Below are 22217 nucleotides of genomic sequence, written 5' to 3'. Positions count from 1 at the left end.
TTAACATGTTAGTTTCAGTTTATATTTGTACCGCACAGATAATCCATTTTCTTCCTTAATCACTGTCTAGTCTTCATTTCAACTATCTTTCATCTTACCTAAAGTATGCATTACTGTAGACTCTTGTTAATCTGAAATTATTAAAATGAAGTGGGTTCAGTTTACTGACAGGGTAGAAAAGAATTTTGTTTTCAAGAAATCATTTTACAAACTGAATTTATATATTTAACATATTTTTACCATAGTAAATTAATATTCAGAAATCTATTTTCTCAAAAAATAGTTTGAAATTTTCATTTGTTTAGGAGTTAATTTAATAAAGTCAGAACTTTATGACTTCAACACTTTTGGCTACTTATTAGATTTGCTTTTAGCCGTGCTGTATATAAAGTGTTCGTAATGCATGGTATTATTCAATGTAAGTTAATACTTTAAACCTTAATCTTCAGACTTCAATTTTTTTTTAACCAATCGCTGAGATCAACGAGAGTTCACTGTACTTTCAAAACCTTAAAGTTTCAAATTCATTAAAAACAATTGGAAGTAAAAAGGCTTTGTAGATTTTAATCTCACATTAAGCACAAACTGATTAAATTAGCTTAATTAAAATAATATGTTTCAGATTTTGATTAAAGGCCTCCCTCTGAACAGGTTATAATTGCAAAATTAACAACACCAAAACTGAAACAAAGTATTTAAATTTCATTAAAGTGAGATGTTTTTTCTTTTACCTGAAATGTTAGTTATAACCTTTTTAGAAGGAGCTTTTTAATTTTTCTTTTATTTCTTCATAGTCTCCAATTCTGTTTGTTCACAATATTTGTTTTAATGTACTTACTACACAGACTGGAACAGGAAAGATGGGTTATTCTTCACGTTACCATTCTATTCTAGCCAGAGAAGTCAATATTTATTCCTTTGGTTTACAAAAAGAAAGTCAACTAATCATCTCATGAATTTTAGTGAAGTAAATTAAATTTGGGGAAAAAATAAGACAACTATTAATAAAATCCATATAAAACTCTTTATTATAAATATGTAGACTAACATACTTTAATAAGTTATTTGACTATGCTAAGTTTGAGCAATCTTTCATTGTTTTCTTAAAGATAGTTCTTTCCTCTGCTGGTCTACCATTGTTTCCAACTGTGCGCACTGTTCGAGAGCTGCATCCCTCTGCTTTTGAACCATTCGTACTGTTTCGTCTTTCTTAGCGATTGCTTCCTTAACTCTGCATAAATGTAAAACAAATAAAGAATATCAAAGAACTTAATGAAATGATTACTTATAAATAATAAACTCATTAAATAAGCACCTGTTGTATACTTGCTGTAGCTCTCTCTCTTTCTCTGCTTGTAATAATGCTACTGCTTCTTCCTTCTTCATTCTTTCTTCACTAAGTTCCCTCTGAAGTGCTGCGATCTGAGAGCAAGCTTCAGATCTAGCCAATGAGCGTGATTCGCTTCTTTCATACTCTAACCGTTCAACATGCTGTGTAGCAAGAGAAAGATTGATCATAGCATACATTGTAAATGGATTTATATACTAGTTACTTATTGCTTGTAAGTAATAGAAAATTAAGAGACAGGTACTCAGGGATCTGCCATCATAAAAATTGTTTTATTTACATACACATATGTCTCCAACATAATAAGTAACACTGAATCTGATTCCTTTTATTTATTTATTTTTGTTAACTAAGAAAATAAAGATAAAATGGTGTATTCAATGATATAATAAAAAAATGCACTCTAAGAAATTTAAAATAAAGTTTAGAATTTGACTTAAACGTCTGATTTTAAAATAGCTTCTTAGGTAAAACAGATAGATCACTACATAAACTAATAAGAATTTTTTTTTTCTTGTGGATAGGAAAGCACCAGAAGCTTTGATACAGATACTGTAGAATACCACCAGGAGCTTTAATACTGATATCCACAGAAGTTGGTACGTTTTGAACCGAATCTGAAACAGGACTGTCTTGCTAGCCCATGAGAAAGGTCATGCTTGGTTAATGCATTACAGTGACGAGCAGGAATTGATAATGAATTTGAAGCTGGCGGACATTAGAGCATGATTTATTGAAGGTACATTAAAAATAGGTTCTCCCAAAGATGGTGAGGAGAAGCATGACTGAAGAAATACTAATTTCTTGAAAAATGTTCCCTTTCCTGTGTTTGGACTTTGTCCTCAGATCCAGACTTTGAGAAGATCACTACTACTTGCACAGGATTAAAATTAGCTAATAATTTAATAGTATTTGTTTGGTATATGACTACCAAAGGTGTTACAAGTTACGTTTTTAAGTTGTAAGGCTTTTTGGCATTGGCATACTCTTTTCCTTTATTCCTTAGAAAGCATTCATGATTTTGAAGGCCTTTATCATGAAAATGGCAAGTTGGTAAGAGCTGGAATGAAGAATTTTTAAGAACGGTTTAGGTATTCCACATCTCCATTTCCATGTGGCATAATGGAGTAGACTACAGATTCAGCATTGCTCAAGAATAAGACATTTTTAATATCCTGCTGGACGAAGTATAGCCAGCATTCCGATAATGATCGAGTATCAATTTTTCAGGACCACTTTTCAACACCATGAAATTGGAATATATCCTACAATTTCTTGATTCTAGTGAACACAGAAACTGATTTTAATCCACAAGTGACTAGAAAAATTACTGTATAAATTATAGTTAAAACATTCACTGAGGATATTTATCAGATTTAACTCTTTATTGCTTATTTTTCATGACTAATCGAATCCAACACTCAATATGGGTCTAAGTTAGTAATTTACCTATAGAACAAGAACCAGCACATGCAAGTTAATTTATGTCCTTAAAGCCTTACTTAATTTCAAAAATAGATTTTTAAATTTGGGTAGAAATACATGTCCACATGGAAATTTAATAAACCGAAGGAACATAGCTGGACAAATACAGTGTCTCTTGATTATCAAAAGAAATTAACTTATATTTTTTTAAAATCCTCAACAGTTTAATGTGTAAAAAATTTATTTATTCTTAGGGAACATCTGTCCCAGAATAAAACTATTTTTTCATTTCAACTAATTCCTTAAATGTATATCAAGAAGCAATGAGATCACACACATCTCCATTCGCCCTCACAAAACCTTGTTCAAAATATGAAAGTCATACCTGGCATTTCAAACTTTTTTTCTATTGAAAAGCTAGTTAATCAGAAAAAAAAAAAAAAAGTTGGTTCTAGATAAATTCCGATAAAATAATAAACTTTTAATCTCAAAACTAATAATAGGGCTAGGACAATGCTTTGGCCGTCCAATTTTTACTTCCTGTAAGAATGAACCAGAAGCGGATTTATAAATGGTGGAGGAATATCTCCTTTTGATGATTATATTTTACTAACTTCAACCTTCAACTCTGGAAAAGCAACGTTTTCTTGACCCTAAAAGAAGTTCTCACCCTGAGAAGCAAGTTTTCTCAGTATAGTATTAATTGTGAAATTAGGTATGAATTTTATGGAAAATTCATAAAAACCTCATCTGCATTCCTTGATGTTCTAAAATCAAGCATGATTTCCTGGCACTAGGAGCTGTCTGTCTAATAAAAGTAATTTCTTCTTGGTCGAATTTACATATTTCATTTAAGAACATGTAATCAACTCTCACTGTATTCAGAACTGTCTTAAATTATGAATTGTGTTCGGGGCCCACCATTTAAATCTTACAGTAATTTTTCAACCATTGGAATACTGGTACTGGTACTAGTATTTGGTGGGGGGAACAATTCCGGCAAGTGGGGCTAGTGGTCCTTTTTGCCAACCCCTGACGGCTACCCGAGTTGCCGCCATGTACTAACCAAGGTGGGAGTGTCAAGATTCATTCTTCAGGACGGCCGTAAAATGAATGTTAACTGCCCCAGGTGGGAATTGAACCCACAACATTCTGAACCGAGGACACTGGGACCTGCGCCCCAATCTGCCCGGCCATCACGTTCCTAACCATTGGAATAAGAGATTTACTTTATTGTATGGTTGCTAGCCACTCTTTTATCAATACACGTTACCTATTTATCACTCTTCTTCTGTACTAAATGAGCATTCAATTGAGATTATGATAGCGAGTTAAATATTTTACAACTGGTCTACCATGGAAAGCAGTTCTATACCACTTTTGAATAATATGTTGAAAAAAACATCAACAAATATTTCTAATTAAAAATCATTTAATTTTTTGAGACCCTTGAAAAGGATCTTTTTTTCCCTCAAAACCCTAAAACAAAAGATTATATAGCAAATTATTAAAGTCATTTACATATTTATGGTTGAGAAGGCCCTTTGACTGAAGCAGGACTCCATTCTAAGGAATGTATGTGCAAATGTTAGAAGGCTACACTGTTGAAAAGATTTGAATAATCTGTTATTGATTATGATTACTGATACATCTATTTGATTCAAATAAATGAGCTATCTTCTTCCAATATATATATTACAAAAGTAATTTTAAAAACCTGTTTAGCTGTAGTCAGCTGACATTCTAGTTGTGTTGTCTGTGTTCGCAGCTTACTCACTATCTCTTCATAATCCTGTGTTTCTGATCTCGCATCCTTCAGTTTTCTTTTCAATTCATGCAGTGATCCTTCAGATTCCTTCAGTTCCCTCTCATACTCCTCTTTTATTCTCCTAAAGTAGAGTTTATTTATTAGGAAATATTCACAATGAATTAAAATTCTTCAAAGTGTAATAATGATAATTGGATATGTGATTTGGCTCCCTTTTAGTTAAGAAATAGTTTTTTTTTTTTTAAGTTATGAAATTAATTTTATATGGAAAACTAAACAGAATAGTAGATGCAATAAGATATTGCTCCATATGAAAAATAGACCCTCCAGATGTTGCAGTATTCCCAAACTGTTCACTTTCTATTTTATATATTTATTAGAAAAAAAAATATTATGAGAAATATCTTTTTATATAAAAAGTTATTTGTAAATGTATTATAAACTATTGTTTAAATAAAAAAGATCATGTCTAATACCATAGGGATAATGGAAGGACCCCAGCCAATTTGAGAGATAAAAAAATTGTATAAAGTCGAAAAGGTTGCCAAATATTTCTAGTTCCGTTTCTTTGTCAAATGATTTCTTCAAACATTATCTCAAAAATTGGAAATGTGTTTCTAAAAGAAACCAACAGTACTTGGTGGGTTAAATGATGAAACTTCTTTTTATCACTACATACTATACAAAACAAAACATAATATTAAAAATGAAAACAGTTCATGGAAGGTCAGCCATTGATACCATCCTAGATAAGAATAATAAATAATTCAAATAGAATGTATCTAACGCTTACATAATTTTTGCTTCAAGGGTCCTCTCCTTCTCTTGTGCATCCTCATCTAACCTCCTAATTACAGCCTCTATATGCCTATCCCTTTCTTTTTTCACTGATTCACGAATCTGCTTTTCTTTTTCAACAAGCGCTATTGCCTGGTGATTTAACCAAGATTGCCTTTCTCCCTCCAGAGTTTCTCTCAGTGTTTTTAACTCAGCCTGAAAGGAAAACAAAATTATAGCATGATTCCTAATACCCAAAACTTGATAGCAATCATCTACTAGTTCTTTATAAAATACTTCATGTTTTTCTTGAAGTATCCTCATGCGGTCTTGAAGATCAGCTTCAGCCTGCTTCCATTTCTCTTCCAGTTGCCTAGTCCTTTGAGCTAGACTAGTATTAGCCTCTCGTTCTAATCTTTCTTTCTCATCTCTTACTTCATTCATCAGTCGTCTTCTTTGTTCCTGGTAGCTCCTCTCTACTTCTGCAAGCTCATCTTCAAGCCTATTAATTAGTAGTAAATGAAATTAATAGAAAAAAAAGATATAACCTTGAATGCAAAAAGGGTGGTTGTAAGGTATAAATTAAAATTGTTTATAATATTACATTAGCTAATATTTTAAGGATGATGTTTATAAATACAACAGACACACTGTATTATTAATGAATATTTAATCATAAAACTTATCTAAAAATAAATAATCATGAAAATCTCAGATGAGATGGATTATCCTGTGAAGAATTATGTATATTTTAGTCTTGGCTTCAAACCTACACTTAAGTTATAGTGTGAATTGAAAAAAGTATTACAATAAATACAGAAAATAATATAGTCTGTGATAGCCAACGCATGGCGGTTAAAAGTTAGCTTATTTTAATAAGTAACATGAGAAAAGTTTTAGTTGATAGCTTTTTAAGTAAAGGACCTGTAAATAACCCAATATTTTCGAGAAAGAGTACGAATGTTAAGATTCTATTCCATTGTGCTATCATGACATTGTTAGGTGGTCATGATTCACAACTTTTAGACCTCACTGTTGTTTTAAGAAAAAAAATCAACTATACCTTACAGTGAAGTTATAATAATGATACCAGTACCCAGTGAATTAAACATTAATTATTTTTAAAAAAAGAAATATTTTATCAGTTTAAATTACTTTTTCCTGGCTGCTTCCCTTTCTTCTGACACGGCCTGTTCTCGGTCTCTTAAAGCCTGTTCGCGGGCAGCCATTATCCTCCTCGATGATGCAGCTTCCATCTCGCTCAACTCTCGTTCATGGGCTCTTCTCAATTCAGCGAGCTCATCTTGATGCGTCCGAGTCATTCTTTCTAATTCAGGTTCTAGGCCTTTTACTGTCTGTTCCTATTGAATTAGTAATATTTTGATCAACACTTAGAAAATTTAAGAATAGCAAAAAAAAGAAGTTCAGAGAAAAGAATAAGTGGATGAGATAGAGGCAGGTAAGAACTACTAACTCCATGTTTTCAATGCAGTCTTTAACTTATACTCTAATCATTCTACACAAAGTTTTGTATTTTTTTCTGGCAATAGAATTAGAACTATCTGTCATCATAATCCTATGATGGGTCAACCATTAACAGACAACTGAATTTACTAGTTCTGATGGTCAATGGCATTGAAGTAAAATTAATTTAAATCAAGAGAGATATTTGACTTTTTATCAATTTAAAAATTTTTGTGCCTTATTTATTTTGGATCTCAAGAACTAGAAAGGGGTAGATAAGTTAAGCTAGCTGTTGGTGGTTAAAAGTTAGATGCACCTAAGAGTAAATTTGTCCAGAAATGTTCAATTCCAGGTCAAGCTGATTGATTACTTAATTACAATTTCTCATAGCATAATACTGAATGGTTCACCTTAATTTTTTTAATTCTTTCATTCTCCCACTTTTCTCTTCTCAACTTTTCTGCTGCTAGCATTTTTTCCTGTAGCTTTTTCAATTCTACTTCATGCCTCGATTCCATTGAAGCAACTGTTTTATTATGTTTTTCTTCCATTTCCTTCACCACACTCGCACACTGCTCTCCTAAGAGCCGCTTCTCTTGCAATAGCTAAAATACCAATCAATAAATAGCTGATAAATTATTTTAAAACCTCAATTTATAGTTAAAGTAAGATATTAGTTATAAAGTTTTTATGATCTATTTACCCTCTGTAGATTTTACCTGATCAATAAATTTCTGATGTCGTTTGATTATGGAATCAGAATCAGTCTTATGTTTATTCAATTTTTCCTGTGTTTCCTTGAGCCTTTCTTGTACTCTATCACATATTACCGTTTTCTCTTCAAGCTCTAAAGAAAGTGCCATCACCCGTTGAGCTAGCTCAGCGGAGTCTAAGGATAACAGTTGTCCCATTCTCCCAGCAGGCATGGGCTTGGCAACTTCACTGAAAATTCATAACAAAAACATCCTACAGAATATTTTTTAGAAGCAATCATTGAGTAGACAAAATAATCATCAATATATCATTAAATAAAAAATTCAAGAGCTTTAATACCCTTAAGCACCTAAATTCACTTCCATGTAAAATTTGAAACATATTTTATTTTCTATATTTATATAGAAAGTATAAAAATGCGAATAAATAAGTCGAAACTGTATTCCTATAAATCTAGAATTACATATAATATTATAGAACATGCTATAAAATCAATAATGGATGCTCAAATTTTCACATGGCAGGAAAAGCATTACAGTTCTAATTGTTTGTTTAAAAAGAAAATAATGGTATTCGAAATTTCACATTCTACAAAATGTTTGCTATTATGATTCTGGTCCAGAGTATCAAATGATAATACTAAACTCATCAAGTTTTGTAATAACAATTTTTAGATTTGAGATGTACTCTATAGATGATTAAGTTAAGGTACTTTGTGTAATTAGTTCTGGCACGAATTTAAGAGGTGAAGTAGTTACATCAAAAGGTCTTGAAAATGCATGTTCATGAGTCAAGGTAAGCTGGAGGAGGAATTGACAGGAAAATATTTATGGATATTTGCCCTAAATCCTCATAAGGATGGAAACTCCCCTCTGTAAGATATTCGTTTACAGTCGTGTAGGGGATGGTAAGTCCTAAAGGTATTCGCAGGAACGCATACTACTGTCTGTAAGGTATCCACTTACAGTCGAGAGAGTAGCCAGTTCTACAGGTATTCCTGGCAAAAAGACAGTAACACCCGAGGAGTAATTGTTCCTGGTTACCCTCTGATAGGTAAAAGATTGAGGAGAGATTCAGAGAAGTTGGAATGGAATAATAATACAATTTATGTTTTAAAAACCAGAGTTAGTATATTCTGATCTGCTAATACATATTACTGCTTACTGATTCTATTTCTGATCTATCAGGTGGTTTAAAGCCAGTTACCACAATTATCCTAGTGATCCCTCTGGGCTTGAAAAAAAAAAGACCATCGAGAGAAGCTAAATTTAAGATGCTTTTAGTGCATCAGAAGATTCTGTTGTAACCTTTATTGATTCGAAAAATGTATTCCAGTATACTACAAATTGATATCAGACGATGGTTTGGCTGAAGTTCATGGTGGTTCACATCTTGGCAGCTAGGTCACACCTGGTTGGTCCATAACGGTTCTAGCGGGAGTAGAGTGGTAATCAGTAGATAGTAGTAGTGTCGCGAAAATTAAGATAAAGGTATAGATCTTGCAGGCAAGAGCAATCAAATTTCCTCCAGTTATGATTTATCACAAATAACCTCTACCTCTCTTCCAACAAAACTTTCTCTCCCATATCATCTTAAGACGATTGTTGAACAGATGACTTGAATCATGCAACAGATATAGTATTTAATAACGATTTGACTCATGTACTTCATTTTTACATGAATGGTAAAAAAAGCTCTGATTGTATTCATGATGTAAACAAAGCAATGCTACACTATATTTACATTATAATTACAATAAAAGATAAAAATATATTTATTTTATAATATAAGTACTCAAATTGGTTTTCTATGATTTAAGCAATTTTCATACTTATCCTGAATATAGGAGGGGGATCACTGGAAGGATGTATGCAGAGAGTGTTTGGTGGTATCGGCATCGAACCTTTGGGTTCGTTAGGGCTTTATTATTATTATTATTATTATATTATGAATATAACATGTTAAGGTAAAAATTATTTCTCTGATTTATGCTTTTATTACACTAAGATTTTAATTAAAGTTGATGATATTTATTCAGCTGAGGAGCAGAGATCTTCCATTAATACAAAACAACAGTTTAACTAATTTTTTTATTGCTTACCTGTGAGTTATCACCGGTTTTGTTTCTGGTGAGTGCATTCCATTTCTTGAATCACTTCTGTCCAAATCATCAAGAAACGTTAGAATATCTCTACAGCTAAAATAAACAATCATTTGTAATCTTGTAACTAATTAAAATAAAGTTTAACATAACAGAAGTATATTACCTAGCTCCAACAGGAGTCACATTACTGCAAACAGAATTATTATTACTTCTGTTTACTGAAAGTGCTTCTAGTTTTACTGAAAAAGAACTTGGAATTATTTTTAAATGAATTTATTGAATTAGTATCTCATAAAATCTAAAATCATGAAAAGCTAAGTGATTACATGATTCCACTTCTTCTTTTTCCAGAACTTTCAACATTGAAATAATATCATTATAAGTTGTAGATCCCAGAACTTTATCTTGTGTTCCTTCCTGCAATAATATTCAGATGATTATATTGTTTCTAGTAAGAGTTAAAATTTAAAATTATTGACCAATTTCATGTATCAAAGAATTCACATAATATTATTTTCATAATGAACCGTAGTAAAAAATCTCTTCCTTGTTGAAATTCTTTATTTTAATGAATCTTTAACAAACTTTTGGGCCTATCATCATGAGCATCAGATTATCTTAATATAAATATAGCTTCAAATTTCATAATTAAACTGTTCTCCTTATTAGTAATAGGTATAATAACTGTAATCATAGTACTCATTATTGTTTTATGATTGAACATTGTTTTTAGATTCTCCTTATTTATTATTATGTATGAAATTTTATTTATAAACCTGACAGCAATATGGTTATTGTTACTATACCTATGACTAGTAAGGAGAACAGTTTAATAATGAAATTTGAAGAGATATTTATTCTAAGATAATCTGATGATCATGATGATAGGCCCAAAATTTTGTTAAAGATTCATTAAAACAAAGAATTTTAACAAGGAAGAGATTTTTCACAACAGTTCATTATATTAATGAAAACTCATCCAGTGAAGAACTTATAATATTAAGAATATTATTTTCTATATTTTTTCTAATAATTTATTATTATAATAAGAAATAAATAATATGCAAAAAAATGATATTCTTCCATTTTTCACCAGCCTGCATTTGGGTTATCATTTGACAACTTATAGAGTATAATAGACTGCATGTAAGATTAGAAAGCTGGAATATATATGTATATCTATATGAAGCCTATATATAAAAAATACATTCTGATATTAGCCATACGGATTGCTCATTATCTGTTTTTGCTGTGTAAAGTATTGATTTTATAACTCTTACTAAAATCCAATGGTCTACTAATATGTTTAACACTAAAAACTGAAAAAAGAAATATGTAAATATTTAGAAATCGGTAAAAGATTGATTTATGAGCATTGAAAATTCTAATTAACAAATGATACGAATAATAAGTAATGAAAGCATTGCAAATATTAGGATAAAGTGAACAAAACAAACAAACTTACAGCAACTTCAGTGCTGTTTCCCATCCAGTTCAAGATATCCTCGTTGTTGAGACCAGTTCTCTGTATATCTCCGTTCATAGGTAATCGCAAGTTCTCTCTTTCTTGAGTATCAGAGTCCGGATAATTTTGTTCAGCTTGATTTCCAATCTCAACAGTTTTAGCCGCACTCTTGCTAAAATTTTGAGCATCAGAAATTTGATTTTCATTGACAAAAGATGAATTTGAACTTTCAACAAACCCATTCTTTCTTTCTGCTTCACTATCAAGATTTTCATGAATAGTAACTCTTTTTTTCTGATTACAAGAATCAGACCCATCATAAAATTGGTTGAGTGTCTGACCAACTTTTGAATTCATGAATTCCCTGTCTTTAGTGTTAGCACTATTTTTGTTGGAGTAATTTGAAACAGTTCCATTTATTTTGACTTGTGGGACATCATCACTTTCTTCAATTGTTTCCATTGTATGTGTTTTTGGCAACCTTTTATTAGAATCAAATCTTGGACTTTCATAAGCATCAAAATGCAATGGAAAAGAGAGTGTGACTTGAGTTTCTGGAGTTTGAGAAGAATTGTGAAAGTCATTTATGTTTTCAGAAGACTTACTCAGTTTTAATTTAGGAGTTATCAAACTATTTAACTTGATCTTGCCTGTATTCATTTCAAGTACCTTGTCTTTATATGCTTCTTGGATTGATTCTGGAAACCATCTCTGGAATTTTATATTTATTATATCGTCCATAGATTTGTGTTCACGTTTAGGTCCGAGGCCTGGAGGTATAGGTGGTTTGGCAGCAAGTCCTGGTTCTAACTTCCCATTCGAACGAAGAACTTCATTTAAACTTGGGACAGGACTTGGTGTAATAGATGTTTCAGAATCTATACCATCCTCAATGGAAGAATTGTCTAAAAGGTTGTTCATAGAGCCAGTCCCTTTTCCTGGAACATTTTTATGAATTAAAAATAAAAATTAAACAAATTTTAAAATAAGTTTAGGTAAAGTGTTTAGTTGCATCAATATTTTCTACAAATGAGAAATGATTTTAACAAACCCAATGAACAACAGTTTCATTTTGTACTTAATTAATATATTTAAATGTGATCTTAAAGAAATTTGAAATAATTCTGGGATAAACATTAAAAAGTTTAAATTAACAAATTTTAGAATCACTGAAAATTTATTTCTCATTTATAATGAAGTATTAAGATATAAGGAAATGTTTAACAAACTAGTTTTTGTTGGAAATGAATCTGAGTTAGAGATCAATTGCAGCAAATCATCCAAAAAAATGGTGCATAAAAAGAAATGTATACTGGTAATATTATAACATCTTATAATAAATTGCTAATGTCCCACACATATTCCAAAAAACTATTGTTATATAATGTTCTGCCATTCCTCTTTGGAACTCGTTATTTATATTTTCCTACAATCAATACAGATTACATGTAATCGAACAATTATTAAAAAAGTTGAACCATTGTTGAATGAAAGTACCACTAAATTAGTTATAATAGAAAAATAATTAAAATTAAGAATCATAATCAAAAAGAAGAAGAACATTCTGTTGAAAAGCAACAAAAAGTAGGGAAATAGAAAATAATAAGCAGAATCAATCAACCAGGTGAACCAATACATTTGGCAGTATAGTCCTTATCATGATTAAAAATCCGTTATCATCTCATAACAGGCTTAAATTCTCAATAGTATTGAACAAAAATCTCCTTTTTGAAAAAGGAGAATAATTTTGGAAATGCTATAGTGAACCAAATATAATAAAACATCGTATTGTCTTTTATGTAATATATAGTTATGTTGATTTAGTTTTATTTTGATAATTAAAAGGGTAATATTGTATTTACTCTTGTACTCTGTTTGTATGAGTTGTATATCAAGAAACATGTGGTAGGATAAGATATAACAAAGCAATTTGTAGAATACTTTTTTTTTATGAATGGTAAAAATTCATAAATGATTTCCTAATGGGTGTAAGAACACGTCAAAATGTGGATATTTAAAACCAAAGAGATGTAGCAGTCTATTTATCTTTTTCAGTTTTCATTTCACAAACATTTTGAAACATTTATTGTTATTAGCATAAAAACTTTCTAAAATAAACAAATACTTTTTGAATGTCTTCTGTCACCACTTCTTTCAAACTTAGCAGCAATTTTTCTTCTTCCTCTAGTGACATGATCTGCTGACTGGGGCCTGGTCCAGGGTGGAGTCTTCCTATGTTTCTCCTTTAAATGTGAAAAAAGGGTAATTTGAAATAAATAAAAATATGCCCTAAGAACTGTATATTTTATGAATTGAGTTGATTTAATTAGGAAATAAAACAGTTAATACATCCAATTAAGATGATTTTACTATTAACAGAATTAAATAATTACCTTGTATGTGAAAGTAGGAGTAGCTGACATTGATCTGAAATTAGGTTCAAGTCTTGAAGGTGATGGAGAACTAACTGGACTGGGTCTTCTCTGTAATATAATCTTCAAACAAAAATGTTCAATGGAACTGAAATAAACTATAAAAATACATTATAAACAGAAACAGTGTCACCTGTGTTCCTTTCAGTCTGAAATCTAACAAATTATTTTCTTCGTTTTGCTTCCTTTCCTTAGCGTCAGCTAATGGCATTTTACATTGACTTTACATCGCGAATCGTTATCCTAGAGAGTTCGCTAGGAAATTTTCTTCAATAATATATTATCCATAACACTTTTCTGTTGTGTCTTAAGGGGTTTGGTTGCTTGGCACCCGTGTTTATAAACACAATCAATCATTTAATATAACTTCTTTAACAGTTTTAACTGTTATAAAAGTTAAAACTCATAATGATAATGATTTTGTAAGAAATTTTAACTGATATGAAATTTAAATTCCCCTTCCTTATTTGACGGAAATAGGCTTTTAGTTCATAATATAGTCTTGAAATATGGCATTGGATTATTTATTTAAAAAATGACAGTATTTAATTTTTAATCAAATGATATATTATTAAATTGTAAACCATCCAATAAACGAGTTAGTTTTTATCATATTTTATGTAAACTTCATCATTTAAGAAAAAAAAATATCCAAACCAAAAATTGAAAGAAAGGTATTATTTATCACCTAAAGTGTAAAATAAGGGTAGCGTATAATACCAATATTTTTTACTAAAGTATATTTAAAGTACAAACATGAAGTATATATTTTATTTTCAATAAAATTTATTACATAAATAGTTGAAATGCATAGAGGAGAAGGTAATACACTGCTTTCTAGTCTGTGTTTACAGCGCGGTTAAAAGTTGTATTGGATTTAATGGGATCGGATGGTATAGTTTATCAATTGTGTTTAGTTTTGTTTTTCTAATTTTTATGTGATGGATGTTTTAGAATTTAGCGATATAACTGCCGAGATAAAGGGCGCTTTGGTAATGTCTTATTCTCAATAATAATGTTTTTGTAAAGTGACTTGATTTTTTTTATTACATTTTATAATGTATTTTAGTGCCCTGGACGGCTTAAATTAACTGATCAGAATATCAGTTTTAAAAATAATAGAACAGGAAAGGTGGATCAACTTGTTGCTGCTGACTTAGAACTCTGCAACTGGCAGAAGTTAGTGGGAACATGGGGTCTTAGACTATTTCTTAAAAATGGTTCCCTTCACAGATACACTGGATTCAAAGAGTCTGTAAGTATTACCATTATAAGGATGTACTTCATATTAGTTAATCATCTTGGTAACAACCTCCAATTTAGCCTCTTTTTGTGGTTTAGTAATATTAAAAAATGTTCAGTCAGTCATCCTTTTATGAGAGTAGACATGGTATTAATCATAATTAAAAACATTTAACATGTTTAAAAATTTATATTAACATAATTAAAAATGTATTACGATACAATTTTAGGTTATTTCATGTAAGTCTAATATTTCTGTTATCATTACTGAATCTATTGTTCTTACCTCTCTTGCAATAATTTATTAATTTTATCATAAAGTAAAAAAACATTAAAATTGTAAGTTCTTTACACTTTCTTTTGAAACAAGTCAATAATTGGTTTGAAATGGACAAACAATGAGTTTCTTTTATCAGTGTATCAGTCTACTTTATCTGAAGCTCATTTATGGGATTATTTTAACTTTAATTACAAAACATTTATTCATTTAAGGTTATCCTGTTTTTATTTTTTAAATTAGCTCATGGCAAACTCATAAAACAAGTTTTGTTTCAACAGCCTCTTTTATCAATGACCATTTTCTTTGCAACAGACCTACTATGAACTGGTTAATAAATTAATATTTTATTGAAGTTACATTTTACTATTATAATTTGCTTTTTATTCTTGCTGCTCGTATGGGCAATGTATATCCAATTTTTATTATCTTAATATTGTCTCCTATCATGGCTTAGTCCAGGCTCATAAATAAATAATTTTGAGAATTTAAACTACTATTTTTTGTTATCAATCTCCTGGTTTTAAAGAAACATATTGATATTGCATGAAATAAATTAATTCATGGGTCTTTTGAATAAATTATACTTCCAGTGTTGCCTACTGTTATGAAAAAATGAATGATTTGCTTGTTTGCTTGTTCTTTTTAGTTTTTCTTTCCTACATTATGCTCATAGCTCTTCCATTATTAGACTTCGGGAAGCGCAATGAAGCTTGATAAGTTTCAACCTATTTATCTAATAAATTATTGGAGTATCCTGTTTCCATGGGTATGAAGTTGTATTAAAGTTTTTCAAGATTGATTGATATGAGTACTGCTCGGTTCCTTTGGGTCTTAGAGCGATGTTTTAAAACCTTTCACAAAAATCATTCTATCTAATGATAAAAAACATTTTCAAATGAGACCTATGGTTCCTGAAAATAGCTCATTCCTAAAAACAAACTCTTCAGCTGTATGTATCAGTAGATCTTATTGTTGTTAAATCTTCTAAGAACAGAATTTTAAAGATAATGTAGTAAAAAATTGGTTCAATTGTTTTAGCAGTTAGTAGATATTAATGAAAAGTGGGCTCTTCGTTTATATAGTAGTGTGATTTATGAGAAATTTACACGATTAAAAAATTACTTAAATTATAAGTAGAACAAAATCATATTAATATTATATTTAGTTGTTGTTCTATTAAGTATAATTAATTTAAAATCAGTATTTGTTAGAGCCAAATGATTTTTAGTCATTTCAAATCTCTTTATCGAATATCAAAGTATAATAATTTAATGGGCATACATGGGCTATGTGTTTTCAGTGACTATGTTGTATTAAGTCAGCCCTGTTATATATAATTTGTCACACTGTACTGAAACGGTTTTGTTTATTCCCATTTCGGTCATAGTATCACATTGTTAATTTTCTGAATTCCTATGTGCTTTACTGTATAAAAATTAGACTTCCCTATTCCTGGTCTTTATATTTATTTTTTTGCATAAATGTTAGCGACCGATGTGATATAGAGCAGTCAAAATTAAATATACTAAATAGCTTCTAATTTATCAATTTTTTTTACTTGAATATTAAGGCATTAAAAAACTCAAGAATCTTGCTCTTTGTGACGTCTTAGTTTCACTCTGTTGTTAATAAATAACTGTTTTTTGGTCACCCCTTTTCTATTAGCTTTTACATATATCCATGTCACTTTTTCTATTTCTATTTTTCTATTGGAATTAAGTTCTTGCTCAGTGATCAATCATTTTAACTAAACTTTTTTTTTATTACAGGAAGTTGACAAAGTTGCTAAGTTTTTTAAGTCAAAATATTCTCATGATCTTCCTGAAAAAGAGCTCAGTGTCAAGGGGTGGAATTGGGGAACTGCTAAATTTGCTGGATCCATTTTAAGTTTTGATGTCAATAACTTAACAGCCTTCGAAATACCTCTTAGCAATGTTAGTCAGTGCACAACTGGTAAAAATGAAGTTACTGTAGAGTTTCATCAAGTAAGTAATGCTTTTATGTAATTTTCTGTTTAATTATTCAGTTATGAGTTCATTTAATCACTTTTCTTTTTCTTTATCAGAATGATGAAGCTCCAGTAAGCTTAATGGAAATAAGATTCCATATCCCACCTTCTGAATTAGCTGGTGATGACCCAGTTGATGCATTTCACAGTCAAGTTATGCAAAAAGCTAGTGTCATATCTGTATCTGGGGATGCTATTGCTATATTTAGAGAAATTTATTGCCTTACGCCCAGGTAATTTGTATTAATTATTACAGTAATTAAGTTACCATTTTAGATTTTTGTTACACATTAACGTTTTTTCTAATATAATTTTAATTTATATAGCTTGGTTTGATAAAAAAGAAATTACTTTTTTAACTTCGGCTGGTTGAAATGCCTATCATTTCGCAGCAATTTTTAAAATTCTTGTTTTGATCTCGATATCTAAAAATTAGTGGAAAAGAATTTTCAGAAGGAAATTGTTTCTAAACTGTAATCGGTTGAATACAAAAATAAATTTGATTCCTTTACTTCTTCAGTAAATTTTCTTTAAATTGTTCTCTTAGTGAAAAATTTTGTCAATCTTTTAGTTTACTAACCTTGAGTTCAGATTTATATCAGAACAAAAGAAATAATGGTATAAAATCGGAATTTAAATGAGAAGGGTGGTTAGAAGCAGCTTTGCTGTCTTTTGGAATCATATTCGAATCATCTTTCACCCTGTATGGGATATCAAAACATATAACCAGCAAATGAACTGAAGTAGCATCCACTGGATATGGTCATGCAAATTTTTTTTTTTTTTTTAGTTTCATGTTAACATATTTATTTGTTTCAAAGTATACTTTTTAATATTTCTAAAGTTTGTGATTGATACTATTATTGCTTTGCAGAGGTCGTTATGATATCAAAATATTTCAGTCATTTTTTCAACTTCATGGTAAAACATTTGATTACAAAATTCCAATGTCTACTGTTTTAAGGCTTTTTGTTTTACCTCATAAAGATGGCAGGCAGAATTATTTTGTGGTAAGCTTATTTCACTATCGTTTAGATTATTTTTTAATAAAAACTAACATTTTATAAAGATTTTTAAATTTTAAGTTGAACTTTTTGGCCTTTTTTAATATTGGTGTGACTGGAGATATATTGCCAGCTAAAATCTGTAGATGCTAAAAGATTTTTTTATTGCTCATGTCTGATGTAACCATGGTGGGAGGGGAGGGTCAAGTTTTCATTCTGTGGGACCACCAAAAAGTCCAAGACAACTCTTAGGTCAGTTTCAAACCAGCACCGCTGTAGTTTCCAGGTTGCTAATAGCGATGTCTCAACTCTTTCAGCTACAAACAGCCCGACGCTTAGATCCACCCAACCTGTACAAATATTGCTGTTACAGTTTTTTTAAAATCTTTTTTTGTTCTTAGAGCATTGGAGGGGTTAAATTGTACTTCTAAGATGTAGGGTTATGATCAAGAATATAACTTTGTTGTTTTATCCTTCCATCTCTCCACATCTAATAAGAGCTAACGCAAGATTTTCTTTTATTTAACAATATTCCCGAATCCATTCTTGTACTTTACTAAGTTTTACTTGTGGTCTTTAGTCCTTGCATCTATAACACAACCTAATCTGTGTATATCTTGTCTTTCAGGTTTTCTAACTAATAAATTGATGTTATATGATCTCCTTATACTTTTACATATCAGAGTTCATCTTTATTATTGGCTCTTCAAATGGGCAAATTTCTTTTAATGTTCATTTTTTATTTTAAATAATAAAATCTATTTCAAAATATATTTACAAATATAATATTTGTATATTAATGCATGCCTATGTGCCTATATCGCCTATATGCCTATGTGCATGCCTATATTATTGATATTTTCATTAAAATTGTAGGTTAGTCTGGATCCACCTATAAAACAAGGTCAAACAAGATATCATTATTTAGTATTTCTTTTTGCTCAAGATGAAGACACTTCACTTGAACTTCCTTTTTCTGAGTATGTATAACAATTAAAACATTTTTATAATATTATTTATTCTGAATGTTTGTATTTAAATTTAAAATTAATTTTTGAAAAAATTCTTCCATAGTTTTTTACATATTTCTTTTTCTATAAACTTTTTGAGACCTTCTTACTTAACCTTCACGATTACTTTAATACATTTCAGTCTTATTATCGCATTATTCTGACAATATAATGATTTAATATTTTTGTAAAAATTTTTTTATTTAGTTTACTAATTTTTTTCATTTAATTTCTATTGTTTATCTGTTGATAATTAATTTTCTTACTGAGGTCTACTGACTACATCCTATTGCTTTACCTTTGATGAAGGTCGTGTGATGGTAAAGCGAGATATTGTATTCAGTAGAATTGAAAATTAGATGTTGACAATTATAAAATGATTATGAGGAGAAGATGGTTGGGGGTGCGGTCAAAGAAACACAAATTGACCGCACCCCCAACCATCTTCTCGTACGTCATCCACGGTCAATTATCTCTCATAATTATAAAATGATTTGATCAACAAACAATGTTCTCAATCATTCTAAAAATTCATATTATGTATGCTGTATTTTATTTAATCAATAAAATGATGCACACTATCGGGTTGTAAAATAAGTTCGTAGAGTCTTTTTCTAGTGACTTCTATAAAACTTCAGATTCTAGTAAATATTTTTAATCAATTATATATGACCCATTTTAATCTATTATATGTTGACATCTTTCAGGTAATTTTTTAATTCCATCCTCCCAGAACTTCTCAGATTTTTGCGCAATTAACTCCTCTTCGTGCGTTTTGCATTCCTCGAGCGAATTAAAGTATTTCCCATTGAGAGAAATTTGAAGGGCCAGGTCTAGTGAATAGGGTGGGTTGGGGATCACATCCCAGCCAAACGCTAATAATTTTTGCCAGGTCTGCAAAAACATGAGGATAGGCGCTGTCGTGATGGAAAACTATACCTTTGCGATTAGCCAATGCTGGACGCTTTTGCTCGACCACTGCCTTTAATTGTTCCAACTGGGCACTTAATACTGCAGAATTAATGGTCTGGTTGGGCGGGAGAAGCTTAAAATAAATGACATCTTTCCAATTCCACCAAATGCACAGCATAACCTTTTTTGGATGTAATCCTGCTTTTGGAGTCGTTAATGGCAAGTCACTTCGTTTTACCCAGGACTTTTTCCTCACAATATTATACAGGACATACTTTTCATCCCCAGTTATCAACCTCTTTAAAAATGGATCATTAACATTGCGTTTCAGGAGGGAATCACTAATGGATTTGCGGTCAAATCAATTCTTTTCCATCAAATTGGGAGGAACCCATATATCACTCCGAGAAATATATCCTGCAGGAATCTCGGTTGAAACTGATGCAAACAAGCACCTTAACTAAATTTTTTTTAGAGTATGTAAACATTATTGACCAAGTAATCATGATTTTACAAACACAGAGAGGATTAAATTGAAATATTGAAGAACGCTACGAACTTATTTTACAACCCAATAGAAATATAATCTGTAAATGTAATTTTTTCTTAAGTTAACAGTATTTATATTTATTTCACTATCAATGTTTCATAATGATATTATTCATATGCATGGTCATGTTCTACTTATCACAGGGAGGAATTGAAAGAAAAGTATGAAGATAAATTAACCAAAGAACTTTCAGGACCGACTTATGATGTTATTAGTCGTATCATGAAAGTTTTAGTTAATAGAAAAATTACTGTTCCTGGAGCATTTGTTGGGTAGGTATTTCTTCATGTATCTAATAATGATTTATTTTATTAATTCATTGGATTAGTTTATTATACTTATTGATTTACTTGCTTTCAGACATTCCGGCACCCCGGCTGTGGGATGCTCTTATAAAGCAGCAGCAGGCTATTTATACCCATTGGAAAGAGGCTTTATCTACATTCATAAGCCTCCGATTCACATCAGATTTGAAGAAATAGCCAGTGTTAATTTTGCTCGAAGTGGTGGAAGTACAAGGTATTCTTTGTTTTATCTATTAGAATATTATTGGATTGGCTTTTTATAGGTTGCCGTCTCTTGTTTACATATTTCTTAATGTACTTTGATACATATTTAAGTTTTCAAAAGTGAACAATTTTTTTAAGAAAGTGTATTCAAGGTACTGAATGTTTTTTACTAAACAAATTTAAGACTTCTGAAAAGAAAATCTATTTATATTGTAATATTTAAAATTTGTTTAAAATAAATAAAAGGAAATTAAATAATTTTTACAATTGACAAATCTAAAATATAGCTTTGATGACTACAAGGTTTATATGAATAAATTAAATATTAAAGAGATATGAAAATTTTATTTTAAATTGTATAACATTATAGACTCTTATCTCAGGACGGATTTTCTAGACAATCAGAACAAAGACACTAAATTAAATTAACGGCTACTTTTACAAATATACTTAAATTGATTCTATGTTGAGCAACACTAACCAATTATATAACCTTCTTTAATGACTGATTGTTCTCGATGTCTTCTTTCTTATGATGCTACTTCTGACAGTAAGCAAAGGTTTGGTCTTCTATTAATTTTCAGCATACATCCAAACTCTCAGCGATACAAACAAAGAGTCTCTTTCTCCCTTTAATGATATTATTTTATTGGGTGTCTGGTGACTCTTGAAGTCTTTCTCTAGATGTCTATCCTGACAGTAGACAAAGGGTGGTCTGTACCACCTCTTCTTGGAGACGTCCTCCTAGTTGCCCAGACACGTCCAATTCCCCAGCGATCCAAACTAGTATACCAAACAAAGCTTGGTTTATCCTCATGCCTTGATGTTCAATCGTCAATTCAAAAATCGATTGTAGCACAATCACTCTTAATTCACTTGTTATGGTTCATGATGTAAATACTTCATTGATAATTGTTATCATCTTCTATTTTATTTATTAATTTGTACTATAATTATGATAGAGAAACAACAAAAGTTGAAAAACTTTAATCCACCCACTGAACATAGCTGTAATTCCACAAACTTCAGAAGGACACCATCTTGAAATATTTGAAACTAGTTTGTTTTGGTCTCCATGACTTCTGGATGGAGAAATTGGTCAGCTTGTTTTTTAATTTAATAAAAGAAAACCAATAAATATTAACGTTGATACATAAAATAAAATATAACTAAAACCACTATACATAAAAAAAGAGGATATTACA

The 22217-nt window shown here is 30.3% G+C and overlaps 2 protein-coding genes across 3 annotated transcripts in view; one reads left to right on the top strand and one right to left on the bottom strand.

Annotated features, from left to right (window-relative positions):
• Window positions 1-1005: 1005 nt before the first annotated feature.
• On the bottom strand, window positions 1006-14062 carry LOC106681149 (centrosomal protein of 131 kDa). 2 transcript variants are annotated; one of them, XM_014421318.3, is made up of 15 exons: window positions 13631-14062; window positions 13459-13560; window positions 13191-13308; window positions 11066-12003; window positions 9927-10017; window positions 9764-9839; window positions 9598-9693; window positions 7502-7724; window positions 7193-7387; window positions 6474-6679; window positions 5616-5820; window positions 5335-5534; window positions 4491-4662; window positions 1316-1491; window positions 1006-1231 (listed from the first exon to the last, which is right to left on the bottom strand). In XM_014421318.3, exons 1-15 carry the CDS (start codon window positions 13706-13708, stop codon window positions 1093-1095), a joined length of 3015 nt encoding a protein of 1004 aa, XP_014276804.1. In that variant the 5' UTR covers window positions 13709-14062; the 3' UTR covers window positions 1006-1092. The 2 variants fall into 2 exon arrangements, with proteins under 2 accessions (XP_014276804.1, XP_066907032.1); XM_067050931.1 differs by having other exon boundaries at window positions 13459-13548.
• A 223-nt stretch (window positions 14063-14285) lies between these two features.
• Window positions 14286-22217, top strand: part of Ssrp (structure specific recognition protein) — a 12898-nt gene continuing 4966 nt past the window's right edge. The window contains exons 1-8 of the mRNA XM_014421316.3: window positions 14286-14489; window positions 14567-14752; window positions 16789-17004; window positions 17085-17260; window positions 17902-18037; window positions 18908-19011; window positions 20647-20775; window positions 20864-21022. Coding sequence (XP_014276802.1) covers window positions 14439-14489; window positions 14567-14752; window positions 16789-17004; window positions 17085-17260; window positions 17902-18037; window positions 18908-19011; window positions 20647-20775; window positions 20864-21022 — 1157 coding nt within the window. The 5' untranslated portion in view covers window positions 14286-14438. The remainder of the gene's footprint in view (window positions 14490-14566; window positions 14753-16788; window positions 17005-17084; window positions 17261-17901; window positions 18038-18907; window positions 19012-20646; window positions 20776-20863; window positions 21023-22217) is intronic.

The sequence above is a fragment of the Halyomorpha halys genome, unplaced genomic scaffold, assembly GCF_000696795.3.
Source record: "Halyomorpha halys isolate HHAL.00 unplaced genomic scaffold, Hhal_1.1 Scaffold312.1, whole genome shotgun sequence".
Lineage (NCBI taxonomy): Eukaryota > Metazoa > Arthropoda > Insecta > Hemiptera > Pentatomidae > Halyomorpha > Halyomorpha halys.
The sequence above is the reverse complement of the archived record's forward strand: the minus strand, read 5'-3'. Positions and strand labels throughout refer to the sequence as shown.